This window comes from Lemur catta, chromosome 24, assembly GCF_020740605.2.
Source record: "Lemur catta isolate mLemCat1 chromosome 24, mLemCat1.pri, whole genome shotgun sequence".
NCBI lineage: Eukaryota > Metazoa > Chordata > Mammalia > Primates > Lemuridae > Lemur > Lemur catta.
The window spans coordinates 14,114,010-14,128,853 of NC_059151.1; the positions used below are offsets into that span (position 1 = coordinate 14,114,010).

The following is a 14,844-nucleotide window of genomic DNA, read 5'->3' on the forward strand; positions in this document are numbered from 1 at the left end:
AAAGCATAGCAGGAGAATATTTATTGACAAAATAATACGTAAAGTCTGATCCATTAAAAATATAAATACACACAGATACAGAGAAGCTTTTGAATGTTGTTACTAGAAATTATCTCTGAGTGGTGGGGTTATAAGAGTTTTGTTGGTTTCTTCTTTTCCTACAAAGATCTGTATGCCATTTGAACAAGAAATATAATTTTTCACAAAATATTTTAAAGCGCTTACTTACCTTTGCTGATTTTTCAATATTTAAGCCTCCATCTAGTTCAAAAAGAATTGTCATGTTGTACCCGGTCTGGTTTCCATGTCCGTGAGGCCACCAAGTTCCTACAGTAATATTCTTTTCAGACATAAGATAAGTCATTTTAAGTAATGTGTCCTATTTGCAGCAAAATAATATGGTTCAGAACATTCTACCAATTTCTCATACAGTCAAGCACAGAAACTCTTGGTTCTAAAACACTATAAATCTCCCTATCTATATCATGCCAAATCATACCAATCCATTGATAACATTTTAAAATCCACACCCAAGGAGTTTAGCATACATTAATATATCAACAGGGAAAGGAAAGAACAGAATCACAGGCTGTTCAGAAAAACAACTCTTCCTGTCTCTAACACTCAAGCTTATATTTATTCTACACTCTTAACACTTAGAATAGGACTTCGAAGTTTATTCTTCTTTCAAGCCAAGAGCTAGAAATCATTTTGAGTTTTCCTTTATCTGGACAGTGACTGAATGTTATTTTGCTCCATCCTTTCCAGTTCACGATCGTCAGTTGGAGGAACAGGAAAAGGAAGCAGCAAAGGTAAAATCCATCCCGCTTCAACCTATGAAAGATCATGAGTTTAGGAGTAGAATTTTACATGTAGAATAAGCACCGATATTCAAATAATTGACAAGTACCAAAAATAATGGCTGCTATTTAACTATACTGCATAGAAGGTATTTTGGATTCAGGATACTACAAATACTGTCCAAAAAATTAAAACATAATGATAAAAATAAAACAAATGAAAAGGGTTACCAAATTAATCACATAGTCTCCATTTTCTTAATCTTAAAATTTGAGGAAAATCATTCCTTATCTCATACTCAAACTAAATATATGAGAGGTTAAAAATAGAGGAGAAGAAGAAAAATATAAATGGAGAAAGCAGATTTTTTTTCTTTCATACTCAGTCCACTCTTTCTATTTCTTTTGAACAGGTATTGCTTTTCATCTAGTGGTTCTCAGAAAGTATCATCATTCACCTTGTTAATTTTCAGAAATAGCTTAACAATCTCTTCCCCGGGTTGAAGTTCAATCTTGTATGTCTGCTGTGTTTGCAATTCAGGGATGGCTACGATCACTTGACCACCAACTGGCTTTGAGCTGACAACATCAAAAGAAGACTGTATTTCAAGATGCCACTCATTGGCTGTGTTATCTAAAGGATAAAGAGAAAAAGAAAAATGTGTATATAATATGCTGAGCATTATCCCTGCACATCCTAAGGACTCATTGAAGGTAAGACCAAGGCAACTTCTAAACCAGCAAGTGCTCCATGATGCTATCATAATCAAACTTTCAGTGGAAATTTTCTTTTAATCTTTAGAGTTTAATCCTTCATTCTGAAGGAGAATAACCAACATTATATATTTTATATAGACTTTCACTCTAAACACATTATAAGTCATTAAAACTTTATAAATAGGGCATAAACCTAAAATGACAAATGCAAAGACAACATAAATTTTCCAAGAATAATACACATCTGTTCCTTTTTCTACAGTAAAGAAAAAATATTGAGGTTTTTAAAGCTATGTAATAAACTGTAAATTTATATGTATTAGAAGTAATCAAATGTGAAAAAATAGAGATATATTTTAAATGTAGATAGTCTTTCCAAGAAATATTTACTGAGAACTTTCCATGTGCCGTGTGCTTTGCTAAGTTTTGGGGATTAAATGGTGACCAGGACAAACGTGGCCCCCGCCCTGGTGAGCTGAGAGTCAGTGGGATGCAGACAAGCACAAAAGTGGGACAATGCCAGGATGGTAGAGAAGGTTGCTCTGGGAAACAGACATATGAAGTGAGGGAGCATTTCTAGCACAGAGAGGGCGAAGGAAGCTTTTGCTAGAAAGCAGCGTCCACGGAAACCAGAAGAGGGTCTCACTCCCTGCAGGGGAAGCGACGAGTATTCCGGACACAGAGAGGAGTGTGAAGGCCGGTGAGTGAGCACGAGCCACATCGCCACAAGGAAGCCAGGCAAGGACGGAGCCGGGAAGGGGGCTGGCCTGACTGAAGAGGGAAGCAGGGTCCAGATCACACTGGGTCTTTCAGGATCACTGAGAAGTTTGGCAGTCACCCTAGACCAATGGGGAGCCATTGAAGAGTTCCCATCAAAACGCACAACATGATCATGCTGCATTTTACAAGAATCACGAGGGGCCCGGCCCAGGGACATGCCAGTCTGCATAGGGAAGAAGCAGAAAGCACGAAGTCTCTGTCTGTGCAAAAAGATGTGGAAAGTGACACTTGGAAAATCCAGAAATAGAGAGGAGGCAAAGAAAACTGGTGGTCGGGAAGAAGAAGGTAGAACAGGACTGAAGGGGAGAGTTACAGGGAACAGAGACAGATGAGGGAGCGGCCCTGAGGAATGGAACTTTGGGTGCGGAACTTGGGGGGAGGGCAGAATGCTTCACGAGAGTTTTAAAGTAGAGTTTTATATATGTGCAATACAACCCTTTCCTCCATCTCCTGTTAAATTTACATTGTTTAATGTCTCTGGAATTGGATTTGTGTTTGGTTTTGATTTTTAAATAAGATAGAATTTGGGCAAGAGCAGGGTGAAAAAAAAAAAAGACACTTTTTTCAGCTTATACTGAATGAAGGAAACAGTGATGAGATTCCCCAAAAAGGCTGGAGGGACAGGGAGTTAGAGCCAGCAGGGAAGGTTCTCCTTCTTTCCTGCCACAGAAAGGAAGGAGAGGCCGGGCGCGGTGGCTCACTCCTGTAATCCCAGCACTCTGGGAGGCCGAGGCGGGTGGATCACTCAAGGTCAGGAGTTCGAGACCAGCCTGAGCAAGAGCAAGACCCCGTCTCTACTAAACATAGAAAGAACTTATACAGACAGCTAAAAATATATATAGAAAAATTAGACGATCATGGTGGTGCATGCCTGTAGTCCCAGCTACTTGGGAGGCTGAGGCAGGAGGATTGCTTGAGCCCAGGAGTTTGAGGTTGCTGTGAGCGAGGCTGACACCACGGCACTCTAGCCCGGGCAACAGAGCCAGACTCTGTCTCAAAAAAAAAAAAAAGAAAAGAAAAAAGAAAGGAAGACGAAGAGCAGCGACTGATGCAGATACACTTGAGTTTGTATGATTTGTGGCAAGACGCGGAGGGAGCTCCTGTTTAGCAGCTTCTATTCTTCTCTCTGCAGATGGGGAGGGAGAAGATTATTGGCTGAGAAATATCTTACGGACTCTTCTGCTACAAATAAGGAGGGGACTGATAATCATGGCTTTGCTGCAAAGTAAAGAAAAGATAGGTTTATACACTGACCAGTGACCAAAGACTTAATAACTGGCAGTGGTTATAATGCAGCCCCACGCCAGGCCTGTCCTAAAGATGATCACGGGGTGGCTCAGCGTTTGTATCTCCCATCAGCCAAAAGTACAGATGGATCTCATGCACACTCAAGTGAAATTAATCCTGGACTTAAGAACTATTTTTATTTGTTAAATGATTCATTCTGAGAAACATTAGTCAATGAGCCCTGAATTAGGTTTGTTCTGATCCAGCCAATTTTGCAGGTCACCCACTCACAGCCTCCAGGTTTTGAATCTATCAGCTGATACATCACCGAGTCTACTCTCACCAGTGTTTGATTCCCTCTGTATAACAGGCTGGCAAACTATGGTCCTTGGGCCAAATCTGGCCCACCTTCTGTTGTTTTAAATAAAGTTTTATTGGAACACAGCTGCTGTGGACTAAATTGCATCCCCCCTCCTCGATTCATATTTTGAAGACCTAATCCTCAGCTTTTTATGCGGTAACTAAGGTTAAATGAGGTCATAAGAGTGGGGCAGTAATCTGCTAGGACTGTGGCCTTATAAGGAGAAGAGATCTCTTTCTCTCTCTCCACCCCCCACTCCCCCCTACACACCGGGAAGGACACAACAAGAAGGCGGCTGTCTGCAAGCCGGAGAGAGAGCCTCACCGGAAACCAAACTGGCCAGCACTTTGATCTTGGACTTCCCAGCCTCCAGCACTGTGTGAAATCGTCTCTGTCATTTAAGCCACGCTGTATATGATATTTAGCTAGGGCAGCCCAAACAGACTAACAGAACAGCCACATTCATTTGTTTACGTATTGTTTTGTTGCCTTGCACTGTGACAGCAGAGCTGAGCAGCTGCCACATGGCCCCAAAAGCCTAGGTCTAGTTTGCTGATCCCTGCCCTAGAATATTCCACCCAAAAGGCCATTCTAACCTTTCTTTAAACACCTCTAATGACCACAAAACTCTCCCTCACAAAATACCCTTTCCATTTTTGCTAGCCTTGGCTATTGTAAAGACCTTCTTTATACTGATTTGAAATTGACTTCTCTTTAATTTCCACCTAAAGGCTTTAATTCTATCCTCTTAGCACCTACCAAACAAGCCCGCTCCTTTGCTGTTTCCTGTCACTTCCTCTTCTGTAAGAGAATCAGCTGTTGGTGACAGCCTCTGGCAGGAAAATAAATAGCGCAATACCAAAGTTCATTGGCAAAATCCCCCAGTTTCTCTTGCTTTGAACATGGAAGGTTCTCAAGCAAACCCACACTCCTCTGGAGCACACAATGAAAAAACTAAGGCTATAGAATTAAAAACACTACATGGGCCAGGCACGGTGGCTCACGCCTGTAATCCTAGCACTCTGGGAGGCTGAGGCGGGAGGATTGCTAGAGGTCAGGAGTTTGAGACCAGCCTGAGCAAGAGCGAGACCCCGTCTCTACTAAACAAATAGAAAGAAATTATCTGGACAGCTAAAAATATATATAGAAAAATTAGCCAGGCATGGTGGCACATGCCTGTAGTCCCAGCTACTTGGGAGGCTGAGGCAGGAGGATCGCTTGAGCCCAGGAGGTTGAGGTTGCTGTGAGCTAGGCTGACGCCATGGCACTCTAGCCTGGGCAAAAGACCAAGACTCTGTCTCAAAAAAAAAACAAAACAAAACACAACACGAAGGTCTATGAGCCTATAATGTCATCACCATACACTATACCAACATTTTTTTGCCCTCTTCTTCCAAATGGAGTAAAGCCCTTCCTTCTAGTATTAATAGCACATAGGAAACTAAGCAGTTTAGGTTCACAAAGCACAGTCTTAAATAACCACTAATTTTCCTGATAGTAATTGGTCACTTTTTTCAGTTGCTAAATTAAAAATGCATAATCCTATCTCTAGTTAAGAAGAGCTCCATCTTACAAACGAAGATCCATTTCCAGAATAGGCTGCCCGTCATGGCGCTCCCAGCATTAACAAGCTACCACGTGCTGAAGAACACGTGCCATCCCCGGCTCTCCAAGTGCAATGCCAGATCACTGCACGGGGGACCCAGTGCTGGGGGCGGGGGTCGGGGCGGGGGTCGGGGTGGGGGTGGGAAAGGAGCGCTGCATCACCCAGATTCCCCTGGGGAACTCGCCCTTCCAGCCGGACCGAGTTTTGCTGACCAAACAGTTCCAGGCCCGGGCAGGCGACGCCTCGTCATCCAAGCGGGTGTCCCGGCGAGGCTGGCGGGTCCCCCCTGCAAGGCGCGGCCCTCGCTGGCGTCCTGCGCCCGCGCGCGAGAGGTGACTGTCTGTAGCTGGTTCGCATGACCTCAACCAGGAAGGCCACCAGCGGATGGCGGAGAATGTGGTTCTAGCCCCTGACGCGTTTTAAGGTTTTTCCAGAGTTAAATGAGTGAAGTTTCTTTTTTAAAACAGGCGGTGGGGTGGCAGTGGGGGGCGAAGATGGTGGCCTAGGAGCAGCCACCAAAGACACCCAAAGTGGGGGCTATAGAGGTGGGTGATCTGCTCGGGAAGCTCAGAGGGTACCGGGGGGATGTCCACACGTGGGGAAGGGTCAGGGGACAGACCCCCATGGCTCCTAGCCGCGAGGGGCTCCCCCAGCACAGCCGGCCTCTGGGTTGGTCAGGTGGCTGCTTGGAGACTGCAGCATTGTGGCACTAGAGACCGGGCACAGTGGGGTCCCACCGGCTTCTGATACTGGGTCGCCGCAACAGCCATTCTGCACTCTCAGCCCTAGGGCACCCGGTCTGCAGAGGGTCGGCTCCGCTGTGCCACCGCCCCATCGCCCCCGCCAGGCCAGGGAGGGTGGGCACTCTGCCACACCGGGACTGGGCACCGTGCATGCCCCAACCCCGCCACCGGCTGTCCCCCGGGGATCTGAGCGGAGCAGGTGCCCACCAGCCCTCAGCATCTGCCACCGACATCTTGCCACCTCAGTAGCATCACCACTGCCACCTGAGTCGCACCGCAGCGGCTGCTGCAGTTGAACCTGGGCAGAGGAAGCGCCCCAGTCACTGCGACTCCCTGGCAGGGCGCCAAGCATCTCCACGGCCCCACTAGCTGCAGGTGGCCCACCACTGTGGCTCAACGAGCCACCCGTGGCTGGCTGCAGTCCCACAACCCTCCCAGGCACCAACCTAGACGCCACCCCACCCCCGCGCCTGTCCGGGTGCCTGCCAGGGTCCCATGCCTCACACAGGCATCCACCGATTCCTATAAACTGCCCGGCCTCCAGCTGCAGCCCTGCGAGTGCTCAGGTGCCCACCAAGGTCTCACAACCCTCCCAGGCACTGGTCTCCATCCCACAACCCGCTCAGGTGCCTGCCGAGGTCCTGCACCCCCCATAGGCACCCACCAACTTCCGACGACCCACCTCACCACCAGCTGCGGTCCCACAATGCACCCAGGCACCAGCCTCGGTCCAACAATGCGCCTAGGCGCCCAATAAGGTCCCACAACCTGCTCTGCTGCCCGCTGTGGTCCTGTGATGTGCCCAGGCAAGTGCCAAGATCCCGCAATATGCCACGCCACCGGCTACAGTCCCATGACATGTCGAGGCATCCACCAAGGTCCCGTGACATGGTCTGCCACTGGCTACAGTCCCGTGATGCAGACAAGCACCCACCAAGGTCCTGCAACCCTGCCCAGGCACCAGCCAAGGTCATGCCATCTGCCTCCATGGAGAGGAACTTCCCCAGTCCCCTGCCTGAGCTTTCAACAGTGCTCTAAGGACCAACACACCAATCCAAATGAATATCCCCCAGCACTAGGTTGGATTGTGACAACCACATGGGAACAAGATGACACAGGAGAACAGCTGTGTTACAGACTCTCAGTATATCTCCCCCTCTCCACCCAGGTCCATCCTCCAGAGTAAGACACAGAAGTGCTATCTAGGGATTTCTCCTCCTTCTCACCAAGTGGGAGAGCAAGGAGATTTGATATCCCAGCAAAGGAAAATGGGTGTGCTGCAAATCTATCAGCCCTAGGCTGAGAGAAGTTTCAGATGAGAAGAAACCCTGGGAGATTGGCACACTTAAAACATCGACTCAAACGGTACAAATGCAATTTATGTAACCAAAACATTTGCACCCCCATAATATTCTGAAAAAGGAAGGAAGGAAGGAGAATGAGAGAGAGGGAGGAAAGAAAGAAAAGGAAAGAAGGAACGGAGGGAGGGAGTGAGAAACAGAGAAAGAAAATGAATTCTGGCAACATGAAAACACAAGTTAGTTTGAAACCCCCAAAGGATAGATCCATAGCAATGAACACCAACCAAATGAAAACTGTAGAAATATCAGAAGTGGAATTCAGGATGTGGATGGCAAACAAGATGAAAGGAATTAAAGAAAAAGTTGAAAACCAACACAAAGAAACCAAAAAAATATTTCAGGACATGAATGAAAAAATATGAAAAACTCACTAAACAGATAGACAACATAAGAAAGAATATAACAGAACTTAAAGAAATGAAAGAGTCATTTAGGGAATTATAAAACATAGCAGAAACCTTCAACAACAGATTAGGCCAAGCAGAAGAAAGAATCTCAGAGCTTGAAGACAAGGCTTTTGAACTAACCTGTAATTCAAAGATGCAGAAAAAGTCATAAAGAAGAATGAACAATCACTCAGAGAAATATGGGACTGTGTGAAATGAGCCAATATATGAATTATAGGTATTCCTAAGGGAGAAGAAGAAAAAGCAAAAACCATGGAAAACCTATTCAAAGAAATTATTGAGGAGAACTTCCCTGGTATCACCAGAGATTCAGACATTCAGATACAAAACAGTCATTGAACTCTGAGAAGATTCATAGCAAATAGGACATCCCCAAGACACATCACCATCAACCTGGGCAAAGTCAAAATGAAGGAGAAAATCATGCAAGCTGCAAGATGAAAGCAACAACTAACCTACAAAGAAAAAACCATTAGGCTAATACCAGACTTCTTAGGGGAGACCACACAAGCCCGAAGGGATTCAGGCCCCATTTTTAGTATTCATAAACAGAACTGTCAGCCAGGAATTTTGTATCCTACAAAACTAAGTTTCATAAATGATGGAGAAATAAACACCTTTCCAAACAAGCAAACACTAAGGGAATCTGTCACTACTAGGCCTGCCCTACAAGAAATGCTCAAAAGTTCATTATACATGGAATAGGACAATAGATACCAACCAGTGTTGGTTGCTATGTTTTGTAATTCCCTAAATGACTCTTTCATTTCTTTAAGTTCTGTTATATTGTTTCTTATGTTGTCTATCTGTTTAGTGAGTTTTTCATATTTTTCATTCATGTCCTGAAATATTTTTTTGGTTTCTTTGTGTTGGTCTTCAACTTTTTCTTTAATTCCTTTCATCTGGTTTGCCATCCATATTCTGAACATCCAAAAGTTAAAGTTCACAGCTTTTATAAAAGAATAGCAGAAGAGGGAAAATAAAATAATAAGATATCATCCAACATGATGAACAGAACAGTGTCCCACATATCAATACAAACACCCAACATGAACAGTCTGAATGCCCCACTTAAAAGACACAGACTGGCTGAATGGGTGAAAAAACACAACTCAATTATTTGCTGTCTCCAAGAAACACATCTAACCCATAAGGATGCACATATACTCAAAGTTAAGGGATGAAAAAAAAATATTTCACATAAATAGAAATCAAAAGAGAGCAGGTGTAGCCATTCTCATATCAGATAAAATAGACTTTAAATTAACAATACTAAAAAAAAGATGGTCATTATATAATGGTAAAGGGAGCAATTCAACAAGAAGAAATAATAATTCTAAATATATATACACACAAGAGCTGCCAGATTCATAAAGCAAATTCTGTTAGATCAACAAAAAGAAATAAAGAGTACCATCTTAATTGCCAGAGACTTCAACACCCCACTGACAGAACTGGACAGACCATTGAAGCAGAAAATGAATAAAGAAACACTGGGCTTAACCAAGACCTAGAACAAAGGGACCTAACAAACATTTACAAAATATTTGACTGAAAGACTACTGAATATTCATTTTTCTCACCAGCAGATGGGACATTTTCCAAGTCTTAGCAAATTCAAAACAATTAAAATCATACCATGTATCTTCTGAGACCACAGTGGAATAAAACTAGAAACCAATTCCAAGAGAAACACAAATTCTACACAAAGTCATGGAAATTAAACACCCTGCTACTAAAAAATCCTTGGATCATTGATGAAATTAAGATGGAAATCAAAAGACCACCTAACCTTAATAACAAAGGGGACACAAACTTTGAAAATCTATGGAATACAGAAAAAGCAGTCCTAAGGAGAAAGTTCATAGCCTTAAATGCCTACATCAAAAAGACAGAAAGATCACAAATTAATAACCTATTCCCACATCTCAAGGAGCTAAAAAAAAAAAAAAAAAGAACAATCCAAACCCAAAGCCAGCAGAAGAAAAGAAATAACAAAGCTCAGAGCAGAACTAAATGAAATGGAACCCAGAAAAATAATACAAAGGATCAATGAATCAAAAAGTTGGTTCTTTGTAAAGATAAACAAAATCGATAGACCACTAGCCAGATTAACCAGAAATAGAAGAGAAAGAACTTAAGTAAGCTAAATCAGAAATGAAAAAGGAGACATTACAACAGATACCTCAGAAATACAAAATATCATCCATGAATACTATGAAAACCTCTATGCAAACAAACTAGAAAACCTAGAGGAAATGAAGAAATTCTTGGAAACACACAACCTCCTAAGCCTGAATCAGGAAGAAATAGAAGACCGGAACAAACCAATAATGGAAGCGAGACTGAAGCAGTAATAAAAACCTTTCAACGCAACAACAAAAAGAGACCCAGACCAGACAATTCACAGCCAATTCTACCAGACCTACAAAGAACTGGTACCTATTCCACAAAAATTATTCCATAACATTGAGAAGGAGGGAATTCTCCCTAATTCATTCTATGAAGCCAGTATCACTTGATATCAAAGCCAGGAAAGGACACAACAAAAAAAGAAAACTATAGACCAATATCTCTTATGAACATTGATGCAAAAATTCTCAACAAAATACTAGCAAACTGAATTCAACAGCACACCAAAATGATAATTCACCATAATCCAGTGGGTTTCATCATGGATGCAAGGATGGTTCAACATACCCAGATGAATAAATGTGATTCACTGCATAAACAAAAGTAACAAAAAGACCATATGATCATCTCAATAGATGCAGAAAAGCATTCACTAAAAATTCAGCACCCCTTCATGATAAAAAAAACTCTCAACAAACTAGGCACAGAAGGAACATACCTCAAAATTATAAAAGCCATATATGACAAACTCAGAGCCAACATCATACTGAATTGGGAAAAGTTAAAAGGATTCTCCCCGGGAACTGGAACAAGATAAGTATGCCCACTCTTACAACTTATATTCAACATAGTACTGGAAGTCCTAGCCAGAGTAATCAGGCAAGAAAAAGAAATAAAGGGCATCCAAATTGGGAAAGAGGGGGTCAAACTATCTCTCTTTGCTGATGATATAATCTTGTATCTGGAAAACACTAAAGACTCCACCAACAAACTCCTGTAATTGATAAATAAATTTAGCAAAGTCTCAGGTTACAAAATCAATGTACACAAATCAGTAGCATTTCTATATAATAATAACAGTCAAGCTGAGAGTCAAATCAAGGACTCAATACCATTTACAGAAGCTACAAAGAAAGTAAAATACCTAGTAATATACTTAACCAAGGAGGTGAAAGATCTCTACAAGGAGAACTACAAAACACTGATGAAAGAAACCACAGATGACACAAACAAATGGAAAAACATTCCTTGCTCATGGATTGGCAGAATCAACATTGCTAAAATGTCCATACTGCCCAAAGTGATTTATAGATTCAATGGAATTCCCAATGTCTTATTTCATAGACCTAGATAAAAAATATCCTAAACTTCATTTGAAACCAAAAAAGAATGTGAATAGCCAAAGCAATCCTAAGCAAAAAGAACAAACCTGGAGGCATCACATTATCTGACTTCAAATTATACTACAAGGCTATCATAACCAAAACAGCTTGGTACTGGTATAAAAGTAGAAACATAGACCAATGGAAGAGAATAGAGAACCCAGAATTAAAACCATATAGCTACGACCAACTGATCTTCAACAAAGCATACAACAACATACATTGGGGAAAGGAAGCCCTATTCAATAAATGGTGCTGGGAAAATTGGATAGCCACAAGCCTAAAAATTAAACAGGACCCCTATCTCTTGCCATATAAAAGAATTAATTGAAGATGGTTTAAAGAATTAATTGTAAAGTATGAAAACATAAAAATTCTAAAAGAAAATGTAGAAAAAACTCTCCTATACTTTTGGCCTAGGCAAAGAATTTATGACTAAGACCCCAAAGGCAAATACAGCAACAACAAAAATAAATAAATGGGACTTAATTAAATTAAAAAGCTTCTGCACATGGCCAGGTGCAGTGGCTCACGCCTGTAATCCTAGCACTCTGGAAGGCCAAGGCAGGCGGATCATTTGAGCTCAGGAGTTCAAGACCAGCCTGAGCAAGAGTGAGACCCCGTCTCTACTAAAATAGAAGGAAATTATATGGACAGCTAAAAATATATATAGAAAAATTAGCCAGGCATGGTGGTGCATGCCTGTAGTCCCAGCTACTCATGAGGCTGAGGCAGGAGGATCGCTTGAACCCAGGAGTTTGAGGTTGCTGTGAGCTAGGCTGACGCCACGGCACTCTAGCCTGGGCAACAGAGCGAGACTCTGTCGCAAAAAAAAAAGAAAAAAAAAGCTTCTACACAGCAAGGGAAATAATCAACAGAGTGACTAGATAACCGAAAGAATGGGAGAAAATATTCACAAACTTTATATCCAACAAAGGACTAATAACTAGAATCTTCAAACAACTCAAACAAATCAGCAAGAAGAAACAAACAACCTCATCAAAACGTGTGCAAAAGACATGAACAGAAGTTTTTTTAAAGATAGAGAAATGGCCTACAAACATAAGAAAAAATGCTCAACATCACTAATCATCAGAGAAATGCAAATTAAAACTATAATTAGATACCACTTTACCCCTGTCAGAATGGCCATTACTAAAAAAGTCAAAAAACAATAGATGCTGGCATGGATGCAGAGAGAACGGAATGCTTATACACTGTTGGTGGGACTGCAAATTAGTACAACCTCTATGGAAAACAGTATAGAAATTCCTCAAAGAAATAATTGTAAACCTACCATTTGATCCAGCAATCCCCCTGCTGGGTATCTACCCAAGGGAAAAGAAGTCATTTTATCAAAAAGACACCTGCATTTGAATGTTTATCACAGCACAATTCACAATTGCAAAGATGTGGCACTAACCTAAGTGCCCATCAATTCATGAGTGAATTTTTAAAAAGTGGCATGTGCATATACACACATACACACACAAACACACACACACACACACATATACACACCGTGGAGTATTACTCAGCCATAAAAAAGGAATGAAATAATGCCATTGCAGCAACTTGGTTGAAACTGTAGACCATTATCTTAACTGAAGTATCTCAGGAATGGAAAACCAAACACCATACGTTCTCACTAATAAGTGGGAGGTAAATGATGGGCACACATGGGCACAAAGAGATGTAAAAGTCATTGAAAACCAAGAAGGGGGATGGTGGGAGGGTGGGAGGAGAGATGTGGGATGAAAACTCACCTATTGGGTACAATTAACAATATCTGGTGATGAGCCCACCCAAAAGCCCTGACTTAACATTATACAAGATATCCATGTATTAATAACAAAAACATTTGTTCCTCCTGAATATTTTGAAATAAAACAAAACCAAAAACTAACAAATGAATAAAAACACCATGTTTTGACCTGGATGAGAATTTGTAGAAAGGGTAAAAGCAGCTACATAGCCCAGATCAACATGTGTTGTTCCTTCATTCAGAGAATCTTCAAGACAACTCTGGTTTATGTAGATGTGTCTACACCTTTAAAATCTTCTAAAAAATGCCAGCTTTTTCATATTCCTATACAGCCTAATCCTTTGTCAAGATGTGGTTGGGGAAAAAAATAAAGAATAAAGGTTGTCTAGGGGAAAAAGGTATCAGAAGAGACATGAAAAGCAAAAAAATAAGATGGCTGAGTTACATTAATTCAAATGTGTCAATAAGGAACAGGAAGACGTACTCTCAAACTCTATGCCAAGCCTTGCTTTAATTGATTGTAACAAAGCCTCAAGAATCAATGTCTTCATCCGGTCATATGATGTCTAGTTTCAAGAAAAACTGAGTCTTCCATACTTATATTATACCATCTTACATACAAAGGAGAAGAACCTTGGAATGTTAGAGGCAGAAGAAACTTGGAGATCTCCTAGTCACTTTGCAGATGTTTCTGGGGCCCTAACTACAGTTCCTTTCTCCAAATCTCCTGAGCCAATCAACAGGAAGAGGGCCCAGGTTTCCCAACTCCAGTGCTCTCTACTTCCTGTAGGCCTCTTGCAGGGGAGCCTTCCAAAAAGAATGACATTAGCAAGCACACACGGATTGACAATTGTACATGACTGATGAGCAAAAAAGCAAAAGCAAAGGTACTGTTTGCCTTTCAGAGCCCTAAGTCCAAATATCCAATTCAATGTGCAACAAAGCACTCTGGGGGCATTGCAATAATAAAACGTTAGCCTCTTAATCAGAGGGTCTTTGTCAAAAAGAAAGAACACTGAAATCTACAAACAGAGAATGTGTCTGACCCGCCACTAAACATGCAATTAGATGGTGCCACAGTTCCTCCACTTGTCAAACACCATCTTTGTAACCTAGACTACCTGAGGAGAGCATTAAAACAGTTACAGGAGCATGTCTGTCAAATAAGTGAAATCTATTTCTTGAATAATTATTCTCTGTCAACCTTAATGGGTACTATAAATTATATCCCAAATCAAAAAGGCAAAGATGATGTTGCTGCTGACTCTCAAAATGTATTTAGAAAACCGAAATATACCCAAGGTCACAGTTAAGAAACAGGCTGGCATCCCGGGGGTTAAGGACTAGCAAGGACATGGGAGTTCAGAGACGGCATCGGAGTCAGCATGCGATGGATCTGCCAACACTGGTAGATGCTTATGGAAGATGCAAAAGGTGCTTGAGCTCCCTCGGGGAAGAGCTGTTCACAGACAGCAGCCTGGATCAGCTCCGCCTGCTGAGCCGCTGCATCTGCAAGAGGCAAGGGAGAGCCGCAGGGCGAAGGCAGGCCTGGCATTGAAAGA

At 42.1% G+C, this 14,844-nt stretch overlaps 1 protein-coding gene across 2 annotated transcripts in view; it reads right to left on the reverse strand.

Moving 5' to 3' along the window:
• MANBA (mannosidase beta) overlaps positions 1–14,844 on the reverse strand; it is a 114,628-nt gene that overhangs the window by 60,488 nt on the left and 39,296 nt on the right. For both annotated transcript variants that reach the window (XM_045536649.1, XM_045536648.1), the window contains 2 exons: positions 1,259–1,434; positions 230–340 (listed from right to left, as the gene is read on the reverse strand). In XM_045536649.1, coding sequence (XP_045392605.1) covers positions 230–340; positions 1,259–1,434 — 287 coding nt within the window. The remainder of the gene's footprint in view (positions 1–229; positions 341–1,258; positions 1,435–14,844) is intronic.